The sequence below is a fragment of the Neomonachus schauinslandi genome, chromosome 4, assembly GCF_002201575.2.
Source record: "Neomonachus schauinslandi chromosome 4, ASM220157v2, whole genome shotgun sequence".
NCBI classification, from domain to species: domain Eukaryota; kingdom Metazoa; phylum Chordata; class Mammalia; order Carnivora; family Phocidae; genus Neomonachus; species Neomonachus schauinslandi.
This window is the reverse complement of record NC_058406.1, coordinates 17,585,758-17,612,809: the sequence shown is the minus strand read 5'-3', so window position 1 is coordinate 17,612,809 and position 27,052 is coordinate 17,585,758. Positions and strand designations below refer to the sequence as shown.

General features: G+C 48.9%; 1 protein-coding gene and 1 long non-coding RNA gene across 6 annotated transcripts in view; one reads left to right on the top strand and one right to left on the bottom strand.

Annotated features, from left to right (window-relative positions):
- The window catches only part of GRHL3 (grainyhead like transcription factor 3), a 33,291-nt gene extending 23,183 nt beyond the window's left edge, over positions 1–10,108 (bottom strand). For all 3 annotated transcript variants that reach the window (XM_021684133.2, XM_021684135.2, XM_021684134.2), the window contains exon 1: positions 9,989–10,108. In XM_021684133.2, the coding sequence (XP_021539808.1) occupies positions 9,989–10,005 (17 nt within the window). In that variant the 5' untranslated portion in view covers positions 10,006–10,108. The remainder of the gene's footprint in view (positions 1–9,988) is intronic.
- On the top strand, positions 7,687–22,252 carry LOC110575184. 3 transcript variants are annotated; one of them, XR_002480009.1, is made up of 4 exons: positions 7,687–7,839; positions 10,020–10,168; positions 21,688–21,958; positions 22,125–22,153. It is a non-coding gene; the product is annotated as an uncharacterized LOC110575184 (long non-coding RNA). The 3 variants fall into 3 exon arrangements; XR_002480008.1 differs by having other exon boundaries at positions 21,688–22,252; XR_002480011.1 differs by lacking the exons at positions 21,688–21,958; positions 22,125–22,153 and adding an exon at positions 11,097–11,176.
- The last annotated feature ends 4,800 nt before the right edge of the window (positions 22,253–27,052 follow it).

Here is a 27,052-nt window from a genome sequence, read left to right as displayed (position 1 = left end):
GTGGCATTTCAGACACTGTGGCAGGCTCGTGGGTGGGCGAGGAAGTGCCCCTCTGCTGGCCTGCGCTCGGGCCCACATTCCCAGACTGAGCTGGAACGGCAAGCAGCCCGCACCCAGGCAGACAGTGGGCGGCAGCTCTGCCGGGGCTTCACCCGGGGCCCAGTGCCACCCCCCTCCATCTCCCTGGGTCCCAGGGTGCGGGACGTCGGCTCTGGGAGCTGTCACACAGGAAAGAGAAATGACAGAAACCTTCCTGCTCTAGGGGTGCAGAAAGGGAGGCACACCCCGAGTTTCTGCTGCAATAAATCAAGGGCATTAAGACGGAGAAGTGAGAAAGAGACCCCTCCCTGCTGCCTCCTGGGCCTGGGGTTAGAAGAATTTGCAGAGCAGGCCCAGGGTAGCTGGCCCCAGCCCCTCCCAGCCCCAGGCTAAAGAACTCCCCGACCGAGGGGTCATGGGAGAAGCAGGGAAAGGCCCGGTGGACACCCTCCCCCCATGTCAGTTGGGATCCCCAGTGCTGAGCACTGTTCCTCTTTTGTAAAATGAGTCTCATAAAAGCACCCACCATGTAGGATTATGAGGATTGAGGGCATCGCCACACGAAAAATGATTAGAACTGACCTTGCCATGTAACAATGCTTAATACAGGAGAGCCATTTTTGGGCTCTGGACCCAGCTTGGAGCCAGACATCGAGGGGCTACGAAGTGGTTTCAGACATGGTCACCCCACAAGTCAATGGCAGATCTGGGCCCTACTGCCCCAATCCGCTGACTCTGGTGGAATGACCATTATCAGCTTTGAGGAGTTATTAGTTTTCTCTTACCCTATTTAAAAATTAAAGTTTTGAAGACAACGATAAGGTTGCATCAGGAAGAAAAGGTCAGTGTTTGCTGTTCATCTGGGAGGCTTTTCTGGCCTACAAGCGTCTCCAGTCCATCCTGCTGGGATCCCTGAGCCTGAGTCCTTGCTGCATAGTGGCTGTCAGACCTTCCGTGTTTACCATAGGCAGACACCGTGCCAACAGCTTTTCTGCACTCTCTCTTCAACTCTGGGCCCCTGCCCTGAGAGGTAGGTCTTGCGGAAATTGAGACTCAAACAGGTAATAGTACCTGCTCAAGGTCACTCAGCTGGTAGGTGGTAGAAGCTCAACCTGAACCTGGACCTGTTGGACTCAAAGACTTTTTTACCCCATGCTAGTCTCCTTTCAGGATGCCTTTCTTATCCTGGAAATTCCCCTCCTCTGGACTACATTGAACCAATGGTCCACTGACAGAGAGACAGGGATTTTCCACCCACGCAAGGCAGAAGGGACTGAGTAAGAAAGCGAGAGGACTGGAAGTTTCTGGCCAGGAGCTGGGAACCCTAGTGTCCTGGTCCCCATGCCTGCTCATGCTACCGATCCACTTCATGTTCCAAGGCTAAGCATTTGGCTTCCAGAAAGTCTTGACTGCCGGTAAGATTAGCATTGACTTGTGTGCCAAAGCCTGAAATCCAAGAATTTCTGGTACCCTGTTCTCTTAACACTGGAATTGAGGATTGAGGGCCCAGTGCGTGAGAGATGTGAAGAGTTCCAAGGACTGAGCCCTTCTTATGGGTGACAGAGCAAGAACAAGGTGGGAGGGGCAAGTGACCCCCACCGTGGGCAGTCACCTTCCCCAGGGACTCCACAAATTCTCCGTTGATGCCCCTGCCCAAGGCAGAACTCCTCAGCTACCAGAAGGAGGAGGGAGAATGGGGGAGGAGGAGATGGCAAGAGGACGTAGCTATTTCCTCATCTGCTAAATGGGTCTATTGAGCGTCTTCTGTGTGCCCAGTAAGGAACTCTTCTAGGCCCTGAGGAATCAGCCAAGAACAAGACACAGATAAGGCTCTGCTCCCATGGAACTTACAGTTTAATTGGGGAAGACAGACCATAAACAAGGAGGTAAATGAGTTAATTTTAGTCAGTGATAAGTGCTGTGAAGAAAATTAAAACACAGTCAGGTGATGGAGTCACCAGGGCTGGCTACTTTAGAGCGGGGCTAATCTCCTGGGCTGTTAGGAGAATTAAGCGTATTAACGTAGGAAATGGGCTTAGCCTCGAGCCTGCCAGAGAATAATCACTCAGTAAATAATAGCCATCATCATCACCATCATCATGACCACCATCATCTCAGAAGCCCCAAATGATAGTCAAGGGGAGACTCTGCCTGAGGTTCTTATATTAACATCCTCCCTAAGCCTCCTGTCTGTGAACGAGGTTCCAGGTCAAAAACAAAAAAGAGACAGTATAATAACCCCTTGCCTTGACTTTCACATTCATTATCTCACGGGGCCTCCCAACATACATCATGTGTTATTATCTCTACTTTACAGACCAGGAAACAGACAACAGGGATGTTCGGGGACCTGTTCCAGGCGACTGGCCAAGTGAGTTACAAAGCCAGGCCTCCTGGGATCTAACTCCACAACTAGTCACTTTTCCACAGACCACTAGTTTCCAAAAAGGGAAGTAGAAGAGAAGAAAAACCCAATAAATAGGGGTGGCATCCATCCCTCATTTTAACAACTATTTGTCAAGGAACTACTATATGCCAGGCCTTGTCCTGGGCCAACAAGTAAAGAAGGTCATCCCCCCTGTCAGGCTGCTTGCATTTTAGTGGCAGCAAGACAGTCATGAACACAAAAACAAACAAACGGCTAATGTCAGAGAGGCGAAGAAAGCTATGAAGGAAAGGAAGCAGAAGCCTGACCTGCCTGAACTTTGGGCAGTGACTAGGTGTGGTCAAGAAGAGGACCTGGGGGTGGGGGGGGAAGGGAGCAAGGAGATAGGGGGGGAGGACCTTGGATCTTCCTGAGGAGAGGAGCCACAGGATCCAAGGCATAAGCCTGGGACAGCTCCCAGAGCTTGCCCACCTACTGTGTGCCAGGGTTTTTGCATACGTTGCCTTGTTTCAAGGAAGGCCAGCCCCCTAAGGAGGAAACGCAAGTCAGAGATTTGATAATCCCTCACATTTGCATGGCGTGTTGTATTTTTCAACATGCTTCTCATACATTTGTCATCACCTCTGATCCTGCAACGCCCCTGTAAAGTAGGGAGGGAACGCATGACTCTCCCCCAGGTGATAGCAGGAAAAATTGAGCCACAGAGAGTGCCACTGGCTTGCCTAAGGCCAACCAGCTAGTATGTCATAACATCAAGCTTAGAACAGAGGTCTCTGGTTTCTAGTATCAAGAACCTTCTCAAGGCTGCCTCCTCAGAGCCTCCCTGGCCCAGCTTCTCCTCCCTTTGGGAGAGAGTTGAATAGAAGATCAAGAGAGAGGAGATCGGGCATCTAGCTGATAAGCTTCCCTTCCTGAGCTCCCTGTCTCTAGCCCGTGGGGTTGTGCAAACCGCCCATGCAGGGGCTCTCGTGTGGATCGGGCCTTGCCCTAGCAGCTCACTCTGGGCCCACAGCATGGGAGGGGTGTGCTACCAGCTGATCCACACCTAGCCAGACTCTTGGCCTCCTGACTCTACCATGCATCACTCTGGGCACCAGGATGGAGGAAGCCCAGGGTGGTGAAGTGGGTTTCATCCCAAGTCCTGTTGGACTCTCGATGCCCACAGCTTTCTGGCTGAGCGCCACTTGAAACTCCCAATGAGACTAAGTAAATGGGTCTCAGCCACCAGTTGAGGACTTTTAGGGTGCAAAGGGACTTTCAAACTCTAGTTTCTCAGAGAAGGTGTGACTTTGCCGAATGACACAGCATAGAGCAGGACTGAGATTTGAGTCTTTTGGCCTCCTATCTGGTACTAAGTTGAATCACTGCCCCATCTCAAAGGCACCTCAATAATTCAGAGATGTAAAAGGAAGGACTCTTACTCAATGCTGCTGAAGGGAGAAGGAAACTCACCAAGGGGAGCTTGGATGTGCCAAAGGACGTGCCTGACACAGGACAGATCTAGTGAGCTGGGTCCCACTTCCATTCAGCCTGAGGAGGAAGAGTTCCAGGGGCCACCTGAGCTGGGTGTTGACACCCAGATACACCCAATAACTTGCCAAACCCTGTCGTGAGCCACCCAGCCTCCTCAGCAGTGATCAATCACACTCAGTAATTACCCACAAGGAGGCCCTGCTACAGTTGCTCACGGAAGAATCATTTTTCAGTCAGCACCATGCAAGGTGTTCCCTAGACAGGACAGGAGCGCTCCGGGGTTCTCGTGCTTGCCAGTGGCCCATCTGATTTCTGGATGCCCAGGTTGTGAAATGTGCCTTGTCGCAGGCTGGGGGCTCTTTGGGGTCCTGGATGGAAACATGGTGGAGTCCATTCTAGGGCATGGCTCTGTAGTGCCTCCACTGTGAATGAGGTAGCGGGAGCTCATGTCTCCCGGGTGGGCCCCAGAGCTTCACAGACCTGGTTCCAGTTTCAGCTCTGCTAGTTATGAGCTGTGGGACTTTATGCAACTTGACCTCTCTGTGCCCTGGCTTTCTTCCCTGTAAAAGGGGGAAAGACAGGCGTACGAACCTCACAGAATTCATAGGATAGCTGCTATTCACTTGAGGGTTTACCAAGCACCAGGTGCTGGCCCAACAATTTCTAGTCATTGTTTTACTTCATCTTTACAGCTTTGTGAGGTACTACTGTTGGAAAATGCAATGAGATAATGCAGGTAATCAGCAGAGTGCCAGCGCATAATACCGTGAACTATTATTATTATTACTAAAACTCACTTTGTGGGGTAGCCCCCAGCACACTGCACGACAACTCACAGCCTCACCTTCTCCCACCTGTAAATGGGACATCTTTTCCTAGCAATAGCAGGAAACCTGAAGCTTGGAGATTCCCAGATAAGAGAGGCAAGCATCATCTGGCTTCGGGTGGGCAGGGTGAAGGTGGTCAGGCCCCGGCCAATGCTTCTAGTTGCATGGGAATGAATTACGTGCCATTTTCTAATTATACCAGAAACTCACTTTCTCCTCTTTGAAAAATTCTGCCCTCTACGGGAATTCATCTTTCATCCTATGCTCTTCCTTTGGTTTCCTGTCCAATTTTCCAGGGGTTTCTTTTTCCTCTTTCAACTGAGATGTGAAAGAAATTGAAATCCACCTGTAAACCCGGGGTGCCACGTCCCTTCATTCATTCATTCACTGATTCATTCAACAAACATTCACTGAGGGTTACTCTATAATAGGCCCTGTGCTGGGTATTAGGACACAAACGTAAATACCACGCTGTCCCTGCCCTCAAGAGTTTCCAATTCTTGCCGCCCAGGTGCTCCAACCACCAGGGAAATAACACCAAATATTGGTGAGATAATTTCCCTTTAGGACATTTACTATGTCAGTTGCTCTGACTTTTTAGAAGATGAAAGGATTGGAGGGAGGCAGCCAGCCAGGATTATTTCGCTCCGTTTTGCAAATGCTGAGCTCCTGAGAGGGGAAGGAAGACAGAGGAAGAAGGAAAAGGACTGTTATTTAAAAGCATCAGGCCCGGTGCCCCTGGGTGGCTCAGCGGGTTAAGCATCTGCCTTCAGCTCAGGTCATGATCTCAGGGTCCTGGGATGATCTCAGAGTCCTGGGATAGAGGCCCATGTCAGGCTCCTTGCTCAGTGGGGACTCTGCTTCTCCCTCTCCCTCTGTCCTTCCCCACCCCAACCCCGTTCTCTCTCTTGCTGTCTCAAATAAATAAAATCTTTAAAAATAAATAAATAAAAGCATCAGGCCCTGTGCCTTTTCATTCTCATACTTGCCCTGTGAGGGGTATGTATGTGTGTGTGTGTGGGGGGGTGTTAGCACCAATTTACACACAGCAACTGACACCTAGAGAGGTTAAGGAGCTCATCCAAAAGTCACCTGGTCCACATGTGGCAGAGCTAGACTCAAACATAGTGTGACCCCCGCAGCAAACTCTCAGCCTGCTGATCCAGTGACTACGTGGCAGGTCAGAAGAGGATCTGGGAACCTCCTGCCTCCCAATCCTCTGCCAGGTCTTCTAGGCCAATGGTTCTTAAACTTGAACATGCAACAGAATCGCCTGGAGGGCCTGTTAAAACATATATTGCTGAGCCCCACCCCCAGAATTTCTGATTCAGTAGGTCTAGGGTGAGGCTGAGAATTTGCATTTCTAACAAGTTCCCAGGTGATGAAGATGATGATGTTGGTCCAGGAACCATATTTCGAGAACACCATTTGTAGGTGAACCAATAATTCTCCCTTTGAAAAATAATGACTCCCTCTCCTCACCCTCCCCATTTCAAAAGTAACATAGGTATGTAAAACACAATATATAAAATGCAAAACGGAGAGAAAATTGGAAGCAGAGCTAGATTCACCTGCTTTCCTCCACTAAGAAGTAACCACTGTTAGAAGTTTGGCATGTCTCCTCCTTTTTCGGTATCTGTACAGATAGGAGGCAGGGTGACATATTGGTGTGGAGCATCATTTTAGCCCCTCGGTTAAGACCTAGTTAAGATCCCAGGTCTTCCTTGAGATCTTGAGCAAGCCTGGGGCAAGTCTCAGACCCCTCCTTGGCAAAACTGAATTTATACTCCCATCCTCATTGAGTCGTCCGGAAGGTTAAAGGACATAATGTATTTATCAAGCACTGGTCACTGAGTCTGCTGTGGAGTCAGCTCTCAATCAGTGCTTGGCTATTATTTTTTTTTCCAACCAAAGGGAAAGCTTCCAGCATATGCTATTTGTGTTTCAGCCCTGTGGCCCTTCCCCCCGCTGGCCTTCTTCTGTGTGGACTCCCGTGAAGCCCTCTGTGGCTCCAGGCACCTGACCGGGCCTCACTGTGCCCGAGCAGCAGGAACCTCAGGAGTGTCCTTGCACCCTAAGCCTCCGCCGTTAGGGTTGTCTCAGCTCTAGTCCGCCTGTTTTACAGGCGGAGCTTAATGAGGGCTTTTAACTTTTCATTCACCAGCAGCGTAACTCCGACTTTTAATAACACACCTTGTGCACGACAAAAATTTGCTCCTGGCAATCATGGTTTCGACCACAAAACCGCAGCGGGGAGGCGTTCCTGGTTAACTCTTTCAGCGCTCCAGGGAGTCTGGAGCCTGGAGCTCCTGGAGATCACATGGAGCGGAGACAGAGGCCTGTGGTCACCCACTGGGACGTTCTTTGTCCCCCTCCCACCCTCAGTCCTGTCTCTCCAAGGCTTTGCGGAGGGAGATTCCAGGCGGCGGGTGGGCTCCCAGTCTGCAGACTGAGCAAGACTGTAGAGGGGAATCCTGGTGCGCCTCGCTCACTTCTCTGTCTTCCACTCGATAGACCTACTGTGTGCTGATCACTTCATCTCCTGGCTCCTCATTTCCTCCCGGGAGGAGCGAGCCAGTGCAGGTGCGCCTGGCACACAGTGGGCCCCGGAGCACCACTCTCCTTGTAACTCCAGAGTGGCCGGGAAGACCCACAGCAACCGGCCTAAGACCCCGGCGCACCAGCGTGTTGCCCCCTCCCCCGCACGCGGGGCCCTGGCGGGCAGTGCGCAGGCGCGGGCTGTTTTCCCGCGAGAGAGCCACAGGCAGTGAGCGACTTCCGGAGCCTCCCCAGGATCCCTTGCGGGTGGCTTTAGCCTGGGGGCAGCCGGCGGCGCTGGCTGGCGGCACCCCAGGCGGCTGCGTTGGCCCGGTGGCTGGTAGACGCACCCGGCAAGCGCTGGGCCCGACCACATGAAAGGCGGGTGAGCTCCACCCGCCAGCTGCCTGGAGCTGGGATCTGACGCCGCCGCCGCCGCCGCCGCCATGCACCCCAGGACCCGGCCTTCGAAGGGCCGCCTTCCTCCCCAGGCCTAGGGATCGGGCTCGCGGTTAAGGAGCTCCAGCCCCGGGGCCGGGTGGCCCACATGTGGGAGCGCATTGTTTCCCCTGCCAGGTAGGTGTGTATAGCCCCTGTTGGACAGAGGAGGAAACCGAGGGTCAGGGAGGAGAAACAAATTCACCAGGACCCTCTGCGGTTGCTCAGTGGCAGAATTTAGCCCCTTGCAAGCTCGGCCTTTCCCACCACACCAAGGCCTAACAAGAGTTTGTCATTCTGTCGGAGCTCAAGATGGACGCTAGGACCAGCCCTCTAGCCTCGGCAGGCACTGTTGGGGGAAATTCGGCAGCCAAGCCAGGGGCCACAGCAGCACCAACCGCAACAGCTCAAAACTTGCAAGCCAAGCACTTGATCCCCCCCAACCCCCACTTCTCAGTAAGGGTAGCTGAGCCCCCAGGCACTGAGGCTCTGTCATTGTAATCTCAAATGGTCGCTTCAGAGCCTGTCTGCAATTACTCTGCAGGCACAGTTCCCCTCACCCCACCCCAAACGGAGAAGCCTCAACTGTCAGCGGATCTGACTTCAAAACCCAAATCATTAAGGAGGAGAAAATCAGGAAACTTTCTGCTGGAGTAACCCAGCTTCAGGACGCCCACCCCCTGAGGGGCACCAATGAATAGATTCTCTCTGTAGCCTCTGCAGTATTACCGGCAGATCCAAGTGGGATGAAGACACAGCCTAAGATTTTTGTCTCTTTTCAGAGTGTGGAAAAATAGCAAGAGGTTCAGAAATACTCACTGGTTATTTCTGTATGAAGTAACAAGGGTATTATTAGCTTGCTCCTTAGCAGGCTTTAAACTAAGTGGTCCAGATCCCCCAACAACTCGATAAGGTGGGTACCACTATGGCCCACAACCTACAAGTGAGGAAACTGAGACTCAGATAGGTGAAGTGACTTGCCCAAGGTCACACAGCTCATTAGTGGCAGAGCCGGGACTTGAACCCACATGGTGTCTCCAGTGCCCCTGCTCTCATTCCAGTTGTCAACACATTGTCAACCCCAGGGAATTTGTTCAAGAGAAATCTGATGCCCAGTGATTGTACTACGAACATAGTTGGCTAACCTAGGAGAACTCAAGAGCTAGCTGGTATCATGGAACACGGTCTGTAGTTAGGACCCACCAACTGCCCCCTCCGGTCTCACGTTCTTAAAACAATCTATTGAGGGGTAGCTAGAAAAAAAGATTGTTCAATCCTTGTCCTTGCTCACTCACCTCTGAGCATGTCAAGAGGAGGAGAGTATATGTTTTAGAAGCTTGGCTTCTGCCAGCTCCCTGAGCCCAAGCTAAAGCAGCCCCGAATCCCAGCCTTATCCCACCTTCTCTGAGATCTGGACCCGAAGTAGGGGGCCCGTGGTGAAGGTCAGCGTCAGCCAGTGGGGAGTCTAAATCCCAGATAAGGGCAGGAAGTCACCTGCATCTTGCCAGGCAATAGAGATGACCTCACTGAAAACCACATCTCAGCTTCTTCAGCCTTAGAACTGCCTCTGAATAAAATCAACTGCATTTTATTAATGCATCTTCAGACCTTGGCTCTGTGCCTAGCATTTTACAGCTTTTATCACACTTAACTCTCTCAGGATTCCTACAAAGCATTCTTGTACCCATTTCTGGATGAGGAAAATGAAGCTCCGGTAAGTTGAATGACTTGTCCAAGATCACATGCCCCATAAGGAGCAGAGTCTGGATTTGAACTTAGGTCAGGCTGACTTCAGAGGGCATATGTTTAAACACCACTCTGTAACCTTCCCACTTGGGACCCAACAAACAAGTCCCTTTAGAGAAACCCAACTCTGTGCCTAAGACAACTCTTAGAACTACCTCAAAGAAGTTCCTTTTGGCAAGAAGATAGAAAAGCCTAGATTGGGGCTGTCTCCGATTTCCAAGTCCTTTCACGGTATCAGAAAGTGGTGCCGAAAGCCTTCACAGTTTCAGTCCCGTGTTTCCCCACCTGGCTCGAAACTGCTCAGCAGACAGAGAAAAAAAACAAAAAAACAAAAAAAACCTATTTTCCCAGGGAAACATTCAACTCTAGCTTGAGATAGGGCTTGCCTCAACACGCCAAAGTGAAATCGTCAGCCCATTCATTTACCCTTACAAATTGCTCTGTGAATCCTGGCGCCGGCCTCCCTGCGCTTCCCCCTTCTGGAAACCCCATCGAGCCTCCACGCTCGGAGAGCGCCAGGCATCCACCAGTGTTTACTCACTCAAGTTCATTCGACATCTTCTTGCTCCCAGGCTCCCAGGCTCCAAGACCAAGACGCGCACCAGCACCGAGGCTCTGCTGACCCACCGCTTGTCTCTAATTCTTGCCTGACACAGACATTCCCTGCCCAGGGAAGTGTTTGATTTATGTTGAGGTTCGAGTGTCGGGATTTTGCTGACAGGTAGGTTCCCGGCAGCACTGGTGCTGATTGGCTGTGGGTACAGGTGCCGGCGAGAGCAGGTTTGCCTCAACAGGTGCAGCTGTTAACTCTTGGCCTGCCGCGTTGGGGGCGGAGCTAAGGGGGCCGGCTGGGTGGAGCTGGCCAGTTCCTTCCTAGGTGAGCGGGTGGGAGGTGGAGATGAGGAGGGAGGGAGGGCAGCAAAAAGTGTTGGAGAGAAGATAGCTAGAGGAAAAGTACAGAGACAGATACTTGGCTAAAGGAAATCTTGATTCCTGTTTCTAGTTAGTATCCCGGATACTCAGGAACATCCCCCCCCCCCCCCCCCCCCAATTCCGTTGCCCCTTCTTCTGCCCACCATCAAATACTTCACAGCCACTGGGGAATTCTCAAAGGAGAGTGCGGATTCACCCCTCCCCCTGGCAGGGGGAGAGTTGTCTCTGTGTGAGCCTCCGTCCTTTTTTTCAGAGCTTTCCCCTTAGGATAATAATAGCTTCTTTCTGAATAATGTTTTACAGTTATTCAAGTGAGTTCTTTGAGTCTCACAGTAACCCGCTGTGGTAGATATTGCACCCCTTCCTTCCCAACACACTTTACAGATGAGGAAACGGAGGCTGGAGAGGTAAATTGACTTGCCCAAGGGCAAAGCTAGTGAGTGTCAGAGCCCAGATCTGAATCTTCAGTCATCTCCAAGTCTGGCTGTCCCTTCAGTCATCTCCACTGACTGGCTCTCAGTGGCCTCAATTCAGCAGACACTTATTGAGCACCTGTTGGGTCCCAGGCCTTACTGTGGGTTCTGAGGAGACAGAGGCCAAGAAGTCAGGGGTCACTGTTCTGGAGGAGTCTACAATCTGGTGTGTGTGTGCATGTTGGTGGCAGAGGGGCGGCCGGGGATAGGGTGGGAGGCAACCTTTTATTTGGTGTGATGCAGATCTGAATGAGATATGAGCAAACCAGTGCCTCTGGCCAACACAGAAGGGATGGAAGGGTTGAAGTCGGCCGCCTCTGATGCCTTCGCTAGGTGGTCATTTCACCTTCTAGTAAGTGCTCTCTTCCTCATTGGAAACACAGGAGAATCAGGTGCCTGGCAGACTAAGAAATTGTGGAATAATTGCTGTGAGCTGCCCCTGTAAAGAACAAGGTTGGTAAACCCAAAAGATCCACAAACACAAGTAGGAGAATGCTAGAGCTATTTTTAGAGCTTCCACCAGGATTAATTTGAAATTAAATCTAAGCCAGAGATCTTGGTATCTGTTTTTTTTCCCCTCTCTCTTTCTGTTCTCTGCCCACCCCCTCTTCCCTTTTAACAAATTATCTCTTTGCTCTGTCTTCCTGGGAGCCTCACCTTGGCCCACTCCTTTCTCTCTCAGGGAAGGGCGGGGTTTCAGCTACTCCTGCCAATATGATGGAGGTTTTCAGGGTAAAGTCAGAATCCACAGGAGAGCTCTCTCATGGGGAGGTCAGGCCTATGGAGAAGGGGTACCAGGTTTGAGAACTGTCAGAGGTTGGCTTCTCACCGGAGGCTGTGTGTGTGGCAGCCAAGGGGGCCCTGACAAGTAACAGTAAAGAGTAACAGTAATTGCTAATAAAGCCACCAGCTCAGAGCAGGCCTTCGCAGCTGCCCTTGTTAAAGTGAACACTCAGTCACTGTATCACACCACTTTACTGGGTTCTCTGCAAAGCTCTTACAACTTTCTGATATTTTTCTAATTGTCTGTCTGTCTCCCCTTCTTTCGGAATGTGAACTCCGTAAGAGTAAAGACCTTGTCTGTCTCGCTCACTGGTGAATCTGCAGTGCCTGCTAGTGTCGGGCAGGCAGCTGGTGCTCAGTACACCGGGTATCGGGCATCGTGCCACGCCTTCACACGCCTCGTCTGACGTCAGGCTTCCAGCGACCCTGTGAGGCGGGCACTTTGGTGATCCTTGTTTTAGAGCTGAGGAGACTGAGGTACAGAGTGATTAAGTGCGTCACTCAAGCCGCAGAGCTTAGAAGTGGTAGAGCTAGAGCTGGGATTTGATCCAAGAGCAGAGCCTGGTGTCCAACCACTTCACAGATGTTACTGGTGGCAGGAGAGCCACTGGGTGCCGGCAGCAACTGCAAGGCTCACTGCAGCCCAAAGGACAGCACACTTGTCTGCCCGCCTCCTGAGAGGCTGGGAGTTTCTGTCAGCTGTGTTGCAACTCACAGGGAAAGGGCTGTGGAGGTGACTCATGTTGGCTGGGCTCAGACGGAGGCTGGGATTCCAGGCGGCGTGTCTGTGCTCGCTGGACTTTTTAAAATAGGTCCTCTCTCTACTTCCGGGTTTTGCCTCTTTAATCACCCGCACCCATCTGCCGAGATCAGCAGAGGCCCAAATCATGGAGCAGTGGGGCCCCAGGTCTGCAAACACGGGAGGGCACCCTGGATGGGACGGAGGGACTAGTGGTCTAGGACAGGTAGACAGGGACACCAAGAGACTATTTACAAGGTGGCCAGACCCCTCAGCAGGAGCTCTGCCTCCCAGATGTGAGGTACGGGCTGTCCAGCCCTTCATTAAACGAATGAGAGATGCCAGGGTTTGAGAGAGAGACTACCCCAGCTTTGCACCCACCCCTTTCATCCTCCAGTGTAGCATGGGCATGGCCCAGGCCTAGGCTGGGCTGCCATCTCTTCCCTTCTTTGGATCGGCCCAATTCTTGTTCTTCTTCGGCTGAGGAGGGTGAAAACAGAGACCAGCTGATCACATGTGACATAATAATTATATATTCATGAGAGCAACAGTAAATAATGGTAGCTGTTATTTTGCCCTTTGTATGTGGGAAGCACCGTGCTGAGAGTTGTCTATGTTAGCTGGTAGTATTGCTCTGAGTCTGACAGATCCGGGTTCACATCCAGGCCCAACCATGTCATGTTGAATAAATGACTTAGACTTTCTGAGCCTCCCGTTCCCTCAGCTGTAGAGTGAGGGTCATGTGAAGATGAAATGAGACGGTTCATGTGAGGTGCACTGGGCAGCGCCTGGCATGTAGCGCTCCATCGTTGTTAGGAAGGACCTTTTTTTCTCATTTAATATTCGTGTAAACTCCATGAGGAAGCTGTTCCCTCATGTTACAGATGAAGAAACTGACTCAGGGGTTAAATGACATCTCAGAAGTGAAAAGCTAGTAAGTAAAAGAGTTAAGATCTGAACCCACATCTTCCTACCTCCGTTCTTGTAGAGTAGATGAAGTCAGGGATCGTGCTAGGCTCAAGTTCTGCCTGACCACTTCCTAGCTGTATGACTGGGTAAATCTCTCTCAGGGTCTCAGTTTCCATCCCTCTGAGACGAGATTAATGAATCACTGTAAGGGGGGAGTTGCATATCAAATCATCTAGTTTTCCTTTTCTGGATTACTTCCGGAGAAGAAATGTTCCTCTTCTCAACACATGATCTGCCCCCTCTGGAAGCTGTCATGGTCCTTCATCCCTCCTCCTCCTCCTTTCCAGGATTATCTTCAAAAGAGTGTTAAACTCTTGGCATGTTAGGGAGGCGTGAAGGTTAGGACTACCGAGTTAAGTACGTGCTAAGAGCAAGGGCTGTTTTGTTTGTCTGCGAAGGTCAGGTACCGCACGATCACACTGCCATTGCACAGTACAGGACTTGGGCTACTGGACACGGTGCTAACGGTCCTTTGTTTTTTCCTAACACATTAAGGCTTCATGGTTATCCAGAACTTAATGAAAATCTCTTGACCTGCATAAAAATATTGAAAGGGCAAATTCCCAAATGTAACTTCTCTATAGGTGCAAAAATGACAGAATTTAAATTTTTTCCCTATTCCCTCTCCCCTACCAAGTTTCTGTACTGATCTGGCATTGCTTTGTAATTCAAAATGCTATGCAAAACCCCAGTTTTGTTTTGTTTTTAATATTTTTATTTTTTACCTTTTTAAAGTAATCTCTACAGCCAACGTGGGGCTTGAACTCATGACCCCAAGATCAAGGGTCACACACCCTACTGACTGAGCCCACCAGGCACCCCTATAAAAACCCCAGTTTTAATGCCCATTACCTAGGTGGTCCCGTGTCCCCATTCTTCCCGGAGCAAAAGCGGAGATAGAGCTAATAAAGATTCAGAGTCCTTGCTCAGAGCTTCCCTGTGAAGTGCATGAATGGAGAATGGGGGCTACCCAACTCACAGGCTCCTAGCAGGGAGCTCAGGAATCAGCTCTAATCTTGCCTTCATTCAAATTACTATCATTTATCGAGCACTCATCCCATGATACTTGCTTCAGATGCTTTATCCCATTACTGCCTGTCAAATGGGGTCACCTAATCCACCCCAGACGGACTTGGCTCCTGGAGTATTGACAAATTACTAAAGGATATCAACTCTGCAGTCAACTGCCTGAGACCTTGGACAAGCAGGTTTCTTCCTTGTTACCTGAGTTTCCTCCTCACTGAAGTGATTGCTGTGAGGATTGAAGGAGATAAGATCCTTAGTGTGTGCCGTCGTCACCGTCCAGGCCAGACGCAGGTCCAGGTGCTTTCTGTGCATATCCTGTCATTCTCCTGAGCTCCCCATTTTCCAGAAGAGGAACAGGCTCCAGGAGGTGAGGTAACTCAGCTAAGGTCACCTGTCTGTCTCCCTAGTGACAGAATCAGACCAATGTCCGCCTGACCTTAAAGCCTCGGAAACCGTTCTTTCAGCCTCCTGAATGCCTTTTTGGAACAAAGCCTTGGATGGAGGGGTGCGTGGAAGGAAGAAGGGCAGGAGGGAAGAAAGGAAGGAAAGTAGATAGGTTGGCTTGATAGGATTTGTAAGGTAGGAAGGATTTATAAGCTTCTGGACTGCAGAAACCATACCGGGAAAACTAAATCTTACGGGGCACCTATTCCAGGCTCAACATGAGTGTTCAATAAATACTTGTTGAATAAATGAAAAGTGGATGAACATGTATAATTTACACAAGATAATTGACATTCTGGCCAAATCAGCTGTTGCCTTCTGCCCCCACTCCCCAGAGAAGACTTCCAAAGTTTGAATTGCTGTGCTCCCTCTCATTAGCATATACCTTTGGACCAGTGACTCCCTTCTGGAAGTTTCAGTTTCCCCATCATCCCTCAATGGGGTTGACTTGAAGATTAAGTTAAATAAGATCTCAGGGGAAAGCCAATGGCAAGTAAACCATAGGTACCCAATAAAAGATAGCCAGGGTTATAGGTGAGCACCCAGCTTAGAAGGGGGTCCGCCTCAGCCACCACCTACTTACAGCCTCAGCACACAGCTTAGTTCCCAGCACTCAGCACTCAACCTCTGTTAACACCCTGTTTGTGTGTGTGTGTGTGTGTGTGTTTGTTTTGTGATTTTATGTATTTATTTGAAAGAGCACAAGCAGAGGGCGGGGCAGAGGGAGAAGCAGACATCCCGCTGAGCAGGGAGGCCAAGGAAGCGGGGCTCGATTGATCCTGGGACGCAGGGCTGAATCCCGGAACCCTGGAATCACAACCGAACCGAAGGCAGCCACTCAACCAACTGAACCACCCAAGAAACCCTGTTAATAGCCTGTTTGATGAGTGAAGCTCTTTTCAATTGAGAACGTGTTTTCCTATGCTTTACCTCCTCTGGTGAGCCACAGTGGATGGTGGTAGCCAGGGGGTGATGTATTTTTGGCCCCATTTGAACTCGATGCTCAGAGAAAGCATCCCTACTTAAGCAAAGGAGTTTGGATTGGAACCTCAGATTTTGGATAAAGCATTACCCTAGATACCATTACAAATCCTAATGGGTCCCAAAAGTGCTATCCTGGGCATGCACCTAAAAGCTCTGTAAACATTCCATCATAATATTCTTCTCTATCCCATCACTGGACTTAAGTAGAGGGATAGGCCACTCACTCTACACAGAGAATATAGCTCAAATTTAAAAGCATGGAAGGAGGGGCGCCTGGGTGGCTCAGTCGTTCAGTGTCTGCCTTCGGCTCAGGTCATGATACCAGGGTCCTGGGATTGAGCCCCACGTTGGGCTCCCTGCTCCACAGGGAGTCTGCCTCTCCCTCTCCCACTCCCCCTGCTTGTGTTCCTTCTCTTGCTGTGTCTCCATCAAATAAATAAAATCTTTTAAAAAATAAAAAAACATGGAACTGGAAGTTGTGCTTGTAGAGGGTCAGGGTGGGCAGCATCCAGACCCTTTTGTGTAGTGTACTTGAGATTTTTATCACAATTCTGCCATTAACACCACCTGTATTCCTTCCTAGCAGTGCTCTGGACAGGAAGAATCATTATGGGGTCTAAAGTTGTCCCCAAAGTATCCCTTAAAAAAACCAAGAGAAAGTCTCTGAATACCTGGAAAACAAGTTATTTTTTTGTTTTGTTTTGTTTTTCACTTACCAAGTTGATAAGGATGAAAGAAAAGAAAATGCCAAACCCCAGTGTTGGCAAGGATGAGGGAAACAGGCTCCCTCCTTGCTGGAAGGAGTATGAATCAGTCCAAATGTGGGCTTTAGATTTTAGCTCATCTTTGATCTAGCAATTTCATTCATAGGAATTTAGTCTAAGCAAGCAATCTCTGTGTGCAAAGAGTTATCTGCAAGGATATGCATCAGAGCATTGTTTATAATCCTGAAAAATTAGAATTAATTTACTCTTCAACAGAAGCTCAGTGAAATAAATAAGATACCCAAATGTAGTTGCATACTGAGCCACAGTTTGCAAGGTGCTGCAGAAAGCCCCTTAATGCTTGGAAGTTATTTACTGAGTTTATAGCACAGTTGTTAGCATTATGAGTCCTTACTGTGTGCAGGGCTCAGTGTTTAATCTCATATAATCCTCACACCAACCCTAGGAGGTAACTACTGTTAAAATCCTTTTACAGGGGCGCCTGGGTGGCTCAGTCGTTAAGCGTCTGTCTTCGGCTCAGGTCGTGATCCCAGGGTCCTGGAATCGAGCCCTGCATCGGGATCCCTGCTCTGCGGGAAGCCTGCTTCTCCCTCTCCCATTCCCCCTGCTTGTGTTCCCTCTCTCGCTGTGTCTCTCTCTCTGTCAAATAAATAAATAAAATCTTAAAAAAAAAAAAAAATCCTTTTACAAATGAGAAAGGGGAGGCCCATTCATGAAGCAACTTACCCAGGGTCATTCCAAGGAGCCTCTGAGTCTTGAAGCTGGGTTTGAGTTCCTACTTTTGAGTCTCAAACTCTACTTCTAGTAAATTAGTCCATTCCTTTTTTTTTTTTTTTTTTTACGTAGGCTCCACACCCAACATGGAGCCCAACACGGGGCTTGAACTCACGACCCCGACATTGAGACCTGAGCTGAGATCAAGAGTCGGTTGCTAAACCGACAGAGCTACCCAGGTGCTCCTAATCCATTCTTGTTTTTAAAATCCGTTTATATGAATAGAGAACAGGAAGGACACACACCAGAGAGTATCATGGATAATGGTATCAGGGGTCATTTATATTTTATTCTTTTGGCTTATCTGTGGGCATTATTTCTTCTGTTAATAAAAGAAAGAAAGAAACTACAGTTATTAAAAAGTAACAAATCAGAGAAGGCTTGTCCCTGAGCTGGGAAGGAAGAAGCAGACAGAGTACTGTCTGGAGATGTTCTGTGTTGCCAGGAACTGGTCAGAGCAGAAGGCAGCCAGGGAAAGCAGCCCCCATCCCAAGAGAGGGTCCACTGGAAAGAACAGAACCCAGCCGGCCCAGCCCTGGAGGCCCATTCTTTCCAGGCACCTGGACCCACCCCCATTGCAGGCCATCACCAGCCTGCATCTTAAAAGGGCCATTAAATAAGATACTGCCCATTTCTGGGGCGCCTGGGTGGCTCAGTCGTTAAGCATCTGCCTTCGGCTCAGTTTGTGATCCCAGGGTCCTGAGATCAAGCCCCGCATCGGACTCCCTGCTCCGTGGGAAGCCTGCTTCTCCCTCTGCCTCTCCCACTCCCCCTGCTTGTGTCCCTCTCTCGCTGTGTCTCTCTCTGTCAAATAAATAAAATCTTAAAAAAAAAAAAAAAGATACTGCCCATTTCCAAATAAAAAGAGCTTCACTGAGGAATGCCTGTTAATCCCCACCACCCCCGTGGCTAAAAATGTATTTCCCCCTCTCATCTATCTGCAGGGGTCAAACTGGGAGCTTGGAGGGTTCAGATGAGGGTTTCCCTAAGGAACTACAAGGAAAATGTCCAAGGCCTGGCTTGGACACAGAGCCCTGGTGTGTCTGTGCTGAACAGGAGTAACTGGGGTCAGCGATGCATTCCTAGGTTAGAGTGGGGTGGGGCGGCGTGAGGTGGGGCCTGCTCCAGACTCAGTGAGGTTCAGGTAGGCACGATTAACCAACCCATAAGGTCCGTTGTTGTTGCTATTTCTTTACAGTTTTCCTTCAAAGCCTGCCCCTGATGTTTGCTGAGATCTGATCTCACTGGGGAAGGGGGTGGGGAGGGATCTGCCAGGGTCTCCTGGGCCCTGAACCTTCTTAGAAAGGCAGAGGCCATGTAGTCACAGGTTAAGTGCTCGACCTTGGACCCCAGACATTCAGGTTTGGATTTTTGTGACTCCATGACTGATCTGCCTGGAAGATTTTTTTTTTAAAGATTTTTAAAAATTTTTATTTGAGAGAGAGGAAGAGCAAGGAGGAGAGGCAGAGGGAGAAGCAGACTCTCTGCTGAGCAGGGAGCCCAAGGCGGGGCTTGATGCCAGGACCCTGGGATCATGACCTGAGCCGAAGGCAGATGCTTAACAAACTGAGCCACCCAGACGCCCCTGCCCGGAAGATTTTTAAGGCCCTCAGTTTGGTGGCAGGTGGTCAGGCAGTGGGGAGTAGGAAGGGGAGGAGCTTCTGTGGCCTACTGTATGAATATGAATCATTAAAAATTATCACAGGAGCTCTTAGTTTTTGAGCACTTAAGTATATGCCAAGACTGTGGTAACACTTTCCCTGCCCTGTTTCACTCAATCCTGACAACCGCACAAAGATTTAGATACAGTCACCACTGCTAGCTCATAGATGCGGAACCAGAGGCATGAAGAGGCCAGGGAACTTGACGGGGTCCTACAGCCCTAGAATGACCATGCTGGGATTCGAACCCGGGATGTTTGTCTCTAAAGCTCAAGCCCTGCACCTCCAGTCTCCCCCTCCAGGTGACATAGAATCTGTACACAGAGCACCCGCCCCAAACACACGCATGTGCACACACGTGCGCATGCAGTAGGGCACCTCTAGCTGAGATCTTGGATTCTGGAGCCGAACTACTTGAGTTCGTATCTTGGCTCTACCATTTCCTACTTGGGTGACCTTGGGCAAGTACACTTGATCTTAGCCAAAAGGCCGAGAAGCGATTAACCTTGGGCAAGTACTTTGATCTCTCTGAGTCTCAGTTTCTTCATCTTGAAAGTAGGCATAACTCCTACCTTGGAGGGATTTAGATGATTTCACACATGCATTTCGCACCGCTCTCGTGCGCTAAGTCCTGGTAATGTCAGCTGTTGTTGCTGTCATTATGGGTGGCTCATCTTGCCTCCCAGGGAAACAGTGAGTTCCTTGTCTTGTCTCTTCTTCTGCTCTGGCCACCACGGCACTCAGCCCAGGGCAGATGCACCTGGTGATGGACGTTAGTCACCAGGCTCCTTCTCCTCAGAGGGGATGTGAGCATGAGTGTTCTCTCTGCCCAGACTCTGTCGAAATCTGAGTCATGCCTTGACAGCTGTCCCTGAAGAGATGCTGCAGCCTCAGCCCTCTCCCCTTTCACAATGAGCTCTGTCATTCACACCTTCCCCAGTCATGAGCAGACACCCCCAGGATTACCCGTTAATGGGCCCTGAGGACACCTCCAAGGAGGAAGAGACTCGGTAGGCAGATGACAGGGACCTGACTCCAGCCAGTGGCTTTGGCTGTTTGGCCATATTTCAAAACTATCAGTGGCCTCGGAATTGATCACCCAGTATAGGGCCACCGTATTTCATTTGGTTGCCCTTGGATAACTGACAACTTACGCTCGGCCCCATCTGGACAGGACAAGTTTGGGAGGCTTTTGTTTCACTCTCATCCACTCTCCAGGCTCCCGGAAACCTGTGAGGTGGTTTGGGGAAAGTTAAGGTCCTCAACTTAAAGACTTATTGTGCCTTAGATAGTTTAGTGTTAATGATTATAAGCTCCAGGTCTCTAGCCAGGCCTAGGTTTGAAACCTGACTCTTTTAGTTAGCTGTGACCCTGAGCTTCATAACTTGTTTCTCTGAGTCTCTTTCTTCATCTATAAAATGGCAACAGGAGTAGTATTGACTCCATAGGATGGTTGTGGGGATTAAATGCATGTGAAGCACTTACCACAGTGCCTGGCACATGGCTGTCACCCATTCTTTTGTTAAGCAGTGGGGGAGAGAGCACTGGACCAAGAGTCAAGAGGTCAAGTGTTGAATTCCAGTTCTGCCGCTCATTGGCCGTGTTGACCTTAGGCAAATTAACTCCCTTCGCTGAACCAATTTCTTCAACTGTGAAATGAAAAGTTTGGGTTTGAAGGTCATTCAAGTTCTTTTTAGCTAAGATTTGTGATCTGTGACTTTGAAGGTACCCCCCAAAAGAAAACAGAGTGGAAGAAAGAATTAGTACCAGATGTCTTTATCTGCCAGGATCACATTTCACAAGCCCCGGCAACTTGGCACCATCTTCAGAAGTCCCCCGACCCCGACCCCACCATCCAGCAGCGACTACACTGAAGCTTATCAACCCCAAGAACTGTTTGCAAGACCCCAAGAGGCTTTCTGGAGCCACCATGAGACCCCAGGGTAGGCACGGGGCTAGAAAGCGAAGCCTGCATCACAATGAAGGGCCAGCCTCAAACATCACACCCCAGAATGTTACCCTCAGTGCCTCAGGCAGCAGTTACTCTTCACTTCCTCAGAATGGATTAGTTTATGGCAAGGGAACGATGTTTCCCCTGCAGCCTGGGGTGTAGTGATCTGTTATAAAACCGGCCCCGCCAGGGAAATGAAAGGCTTTTTTTTTTCTTTTCTTTCTCTTTCCTTTTCTTTCTTTCTTTCTTTGTTTCTTCTTTCTTTCTTTCTTTCTCGTTCTTTCTTTCTTCTTTCTTTTGGTGTAGTGACCTCTGACACAGTCCCCGCCCCCACCCCCTCTCATGCAGTCTGAGTCACCCCCAGCAGGGGGACAAATCTGGGGATAGAGGAGGCGTCTGGCATCCCAGGGAATGAGAGGCCTTCCCCACAGGAGTGTCCGTTAGTGCAGAGTCCCACTGAGTTATTCTTATGCCCTGTTTGACCCCAGGGGGATGCGATTGGTGGGATTTACAGAAAATAAAAAGCAATTGGTTTCAACTAGTTCTACCAGTTTTCCCCCCTACAGTAAAACATCACTTAACCATTTTAACGTAACAAATTTCCTTTTACAGAGACAATGGGCTTTGGAGGAATTCATTGGTGGTAACAAACAGAGGCACTTTCTAGGAAGCCCTTAGTGCCCAACACGTGCCAAATATTTTATACCCATTATCTTATTATTTTAAAAAATTATTAGTTTCACCATGAGGAAAAAATATGACGATTTTCATTTTTCAGGTGGGCACGCTGAGGCCCAGAGAAGTAAAGTGATTTGCTCAAGGTGACCGGTGGAGCTGGGACTTGCACCTGGGCTGGAATCACCCCAGAACATCTGGCAGCCACAGCTTCGTGTGCAAACTTGCTGGAAGCCTTGTTGGGGAAGCTCTGCCCAGATGGTGATGAGACCCAGATCTGCCCATCTTTTGTGACATCTCAGACTCTTTTTCTGGAAGGCCCACTTGGTCATCTGGTCCCAACAGCTGGGACAGCTGTGGCACAGCGAGTGCAGGTGACTTGTCTGAGCCGGGCCAGGAAAGGGCAGAGCTCAGCCTCCCCTCTGTGAGAAACAGGCAGTTCTAGCAGTAGAGACAGTGATGGGGGACTCGGTTTCCTAGTCACTGTCATGTCCAATGGCCAGTAACCGTGAACTCTTTCCTCCTTTTCCTTCCACCCAGCAAATGCAACATCCAGATGCAGCCAGTTGTGAGGAGAATATTTCCATAGAAATTCTGCAATATGGATATCCTCTCTAGGCCCCAGTCCAGCCTGAGCAGCTCCTCTTCTGGCTGGGAAGTTTCTTTCCGCTCAAGCCCACTCCCTTCCCCCTTTTTCTCCTACCTTCCTCAGGAAGTAGCTCCCTCTTCTTCACAGCACCTGGCTCTACCCTGCTCTGGCTCAACCTTCCCAGGCAGTTTGCTCCATTACCTCTGCTGGACCCCAATCACTTATGAATTCTCTAAAGTCACGTCAGGGAATCCCACAGATGCGTCCTGGACAACACAGGAATGCCCAAGTTGTTCCAGGCAGAAAAAGTTCTGGGATCAAACCGCTTGGGCAAAGCTGCACAGCAGACCCTCTTCTTAAAAATGAACAATCATGGGCGCCTGGGTGGCTCAGTTAGTTAAGCAACTGCCTTCGGCTCAGGTCATGATCCCAGAGTCTTGGGATTGAGTCCCACGTCGGGCTCCCGGCTCAGTGGGGAGCCTGCTTCTCCCTCTGACCTTCTCCCCTCTCATGCTGTTTCTCTCTCTCTCTCTCTCTCAAATAAATAAATAAATAAAAATCTTTTAAAAAAAAATGAACAATCACAGTCAAGTCTCTGAAAAGTCCAGCAGTCAGGAGACTTGTTTTTTGTCGTTGTTGTTGTTTTTTGGGGTTTTTTGCTTTTTCAACCTAGGGTTTCCCAAACCGAGGTGTCCACATAATCATCTTCCCTGTCCCTGCTTCATACCTGTGATGACAGGAGAACCAGTGATCCACAGTGGAACACACTTTGGGAAATTCTACCTCCAGCCTTCCATCCAAGTTTGCAGTTAATCTTGCTTTCATTGATTTAAGCCTTTCCTGTTTCTTGGGGCTAATCTCACAAAATAATCTAAGGTGATTCCTGCCCAGTAGGGTCTTCAAGAAACATATACTTGATGGGGATGAAGATTTTCTTAAGATTTGATGATGATGCCCAGGACAGATCAAAGATTTTCTAGATTGTGGGAGAAGAGGGAGTAGAATTTGAAACAACAGCAGACAGTGTTTACCAAATTTTTGTTTCATAGTCAGAGGACCAAAGCCAGGAATGGAGAATAATCAAACCAGACCTTGGTCACAGATAAATTGTTTTTGAGTGAATGAATAAACAGACTTCCTGACTGGTCAAAAAGTTGGGAGACTGTGAATGAATGCTGCATGCACGCATGAATGAATGAATGAATGAATGAATGAAGATCGAAAAACTGGTCCCCAGATTAGAACCTGTCACCCATGTTCAATGGAAGAAGCCAGACATGAAAGGACACTATGAATGATTCCATTTATACGAAGGTCAAGAACAGATAAGCTAGTCTACTATGGCAAAAACAGAGCTGTGGTTGCCTTTGTGGAGTAGGCATTGACTGGAGCGGGCACAACAGGGCTTTTGGGGGAATAGAAATAGTCTCTATCTTGATTCCGGTGGTGGTTACATGACTGTATACTTTTGTCAAAATTCACCAAACTGTACATTTAAGATCTGTGCACTTATCTGTATTGTACATTTAATCTAAGAATAAAAATCATGCCACTTAGGTCTTCCTGGCAATAATTCACTCCCTTGCCCATTATTTTCTCAAAGCACTTTGTCTACACAGGCAGTACATCACTTTTTTTTTTAGATTTTATTTATTAGCGAGAGGGAGAGAGAGCACAAGCAGGGAGGAGGGGCAGAGGGAGATGGAGAAGCAGACCTCCCGCTGAGCAGGGAGCCTGATGCGGGACTCAATCCCAGGAGCCTGGGATCATGACGTGAGTCGAAGGCAGACGCTTAACGACTGAGCCACCCAGGTGCCCCTATTTATTTATTGAGAGAAAGAGAAAGAGCACAGGGGGGTATGTGAGTGGGGGAGGGGCAGAGGGAGAGAATCTCAAGCAGACTCTGCGCTGAGCACAGAGCCTGACAGAGAGAGCTGGATCTCACAACTCTGAGATCACAGCCTGAGCTGAAATCAAGAGTGGGGTGTTTAACCTACTGAGCCATCCATGGTGCCCCAGCACATCACTTTCATACAGACCGCCCTCCAGGAGAAGTCTTCATGAGTGTGTCTGTTTCCTTCCCCCACTGCATGTGAGCTTCCCCCTGGAGCCCACACATAGCAAGCAATGAACTGACATTGGTGAGATTGAGTTGAGGCCAGATTCATAAAAATAAAGGAAAACAACAGTAGATCTCATGTATTAAGCACCTGCTGTGTGTCAGGCTGTATGCTAAATTCCTCACACACTTCATTATATATACATGTGCTTATACATATATATGTATACGTACGTGCACACACACACACATATATAAAACCCCCACAAGATAAACAGAGTAGCCATTAAGTCTGAAAACAGGCAAATAAGAATAACAAATGCGAATGGTTTAGCTACATTACATTATAATACAGGCAAAAGCATAGTATATTTCCAACTTTCTGGTCAGTGTATGACTGTGTGCGGATGTGTCTGTATATTATTATCAGTCTCCGTTTTACATGGAGATAGTGAGACCCAAGGTCACAGAAACGTGTAGGACTGACAATAGCAGACAAACCCAGGGTGCCTCAAGGGCATTGAGCTGGACTATTTCCAAAGTGGCATCACATAAATCCAGAAGAAATGTGAGATCTTCCTGGCCAAGGGACTTGAAAACAGTTTCCTTGAAATTGAAAATGTGTGTGTGCGTGTGTGTTCTGAGGGGTGTAAAGGCTCTTACGGGCTCCCATGGGTCCCGGAAGGGGCTGCTTAGCAAGAGGAGGACTTGGGTGTCGAGTCCTAACTGCATGCACCATTTATCAGCTGCATGACATTACCTTGGGCAAATTATTCAGTACCACTCAGCCTGGGTTCTCCCACTTTTGAGATGGGTGTAATACCAGTTTTGAGGGAGGATTCAATGAGATAAAGCAAGTAAACCTCTCAGCATGTTTAAGTTCTCAGTAAATGTTTGTTGAGTTTATTGCTATCATTTTGCTGTTTTCAGTAGGATTTCAATTCCCTGCCCTCCCCCGCCTCCCACCCCCCTCAAACAATTCTTTGGCCTGCTTCCAGCCTCTCCCTTTCCTCAGAGGGTGGAAGCCCAGGATGGGACACTCTACAAGCAGTTGTGACAGATAGTTTGAATCAGGAACAGTTATGACTGCAGCCAGTCAGCTCAGGGAGTAGAAAGAGTCAGCTAACTCCCTGGCGGGTGGTGACTGGGGGATCCCTAGCTGATTTGGGAAAAACATGAAACTTTTTTTTTTTTTTTTTTAAGAATCCTTACCACCTGCTTTGGGCTTCTCCTTGCCTAGTTCATTCTTTTTTTTTTTTTTTTTAAAGATTTTATTTATTTATTTGAGACAGAGAGAATGAGAGACAGAGAGCATGAGAGGGAGGAGGGTCAGAGGGAGAAGCAGACTCCCTGCTGAGCAGGGAGCCCGATGCGGGACTCGATCCCGGGACTCCAGGATCATGACCTGAGCCGAAGGCAGTCGCTTAACCAACTGAGCCACCCAGGCGCCCCTTGCCTAGTTCATTCTGAAGTGAGGAATGGGGCCACAGTGACCCGAGTGCCCACCTTTGAATTGCATGCAAGATCCCGGCCTCAGAGGTCCGGGGCTGGTGGGAAGACTGGACCCCTTTGGCTGGAACCTTGCCCTTTGGGATCCTGTGAGAGGGGCTGGCTGGGGATGAGGTTCCCCTCATTGTAGTTCTGAAGACTAGCCCTTAGGGTTTCCTGGCTCTTAGCCTGAAACACCCCCTGGCAGGTGGAGAGCGTGGCAGGGAAAAAACCCTCTTGACAGTTCAAGTGTTCCGTCTTCTTGATTTGTAGAGTCAATAGGCCAGTGTTATTTGAAATAAAGTAACAACCCATGGTTAGAGAGAGAGAGAGAGAAAAGCAATGAAAATGCAGATAAGTATAATGAAGAATAAAATAATAATACATTTAATAAATAACTAATTTTTCATCCAGAGAGAACCACCGTGTTCTTCCCTACCTTTTTGTCTGCTTACAGGAAGGCCTTGGCCCCAGGATTAAATGCACAGGCTGTCTGAGCTGCACTCTAATCCTAGCTGTACACGTGTGGGCTAGTCTCCTAAACTGTCTGAACCTCATTTCCTCAACTGTAAAATGAAATTAAAGACAGCATCTATGATATTAAAAAGTTTATTTAATAATTTTTTAAAGAAATGATCTATGTTATAGGGTTGAAATAATGCCATGCTCTTATCATAGCAAATACATATTCTTTTTTTTTAAAGATTTTATTTATTTGACAGAGAGAGACACAGCGAGAGAGGGAACACAAGCAGGGGGAGTGGGAGAGGGAGAAGCAGATTTCCTGTGGAGCAGGGAGCCCGATGTGGGGCTCGATCCCAGGACCCTGGGACCATGACCTGAGCCACCCAGGTGCCCCGCAAATACATATTCTTACCAGAAAAATGACGTCACTCCATACTCTTTGTTACCTGCCTTTTTTCTCCCATTAGCAACAATGTGAATCTCTTTCCAGCATTAGGTCTATGAAGACCTTTGTATGGAAGACCTGGTCTCATTTACCAGTCACCCAAGGATGGACATTCCTGTTACATCCAGTATTTCATTATTATAATCAATGCTGCATTAATATAACTACAGCTAAATCTTTGCACCCAGCCACAATTATTTCCTTGGGACCAATCTCAGGAAATAGAATTGCAGCATTTTAGGGTAGGCACAATTTTAGGACTTTTGATACCTGTTACCAAACTGCCCTCCAGAAAGGCTGTACCAAGTTCCTTTCCCACCAGCAGGGAAGGAGAGTGACTGTTCTCTGCACCATCACCAACGCTGGCTTTTATCATTTTTGTCCATCTTTAAGCAATTATTCTTGAGCAAGGGATTTTCTTT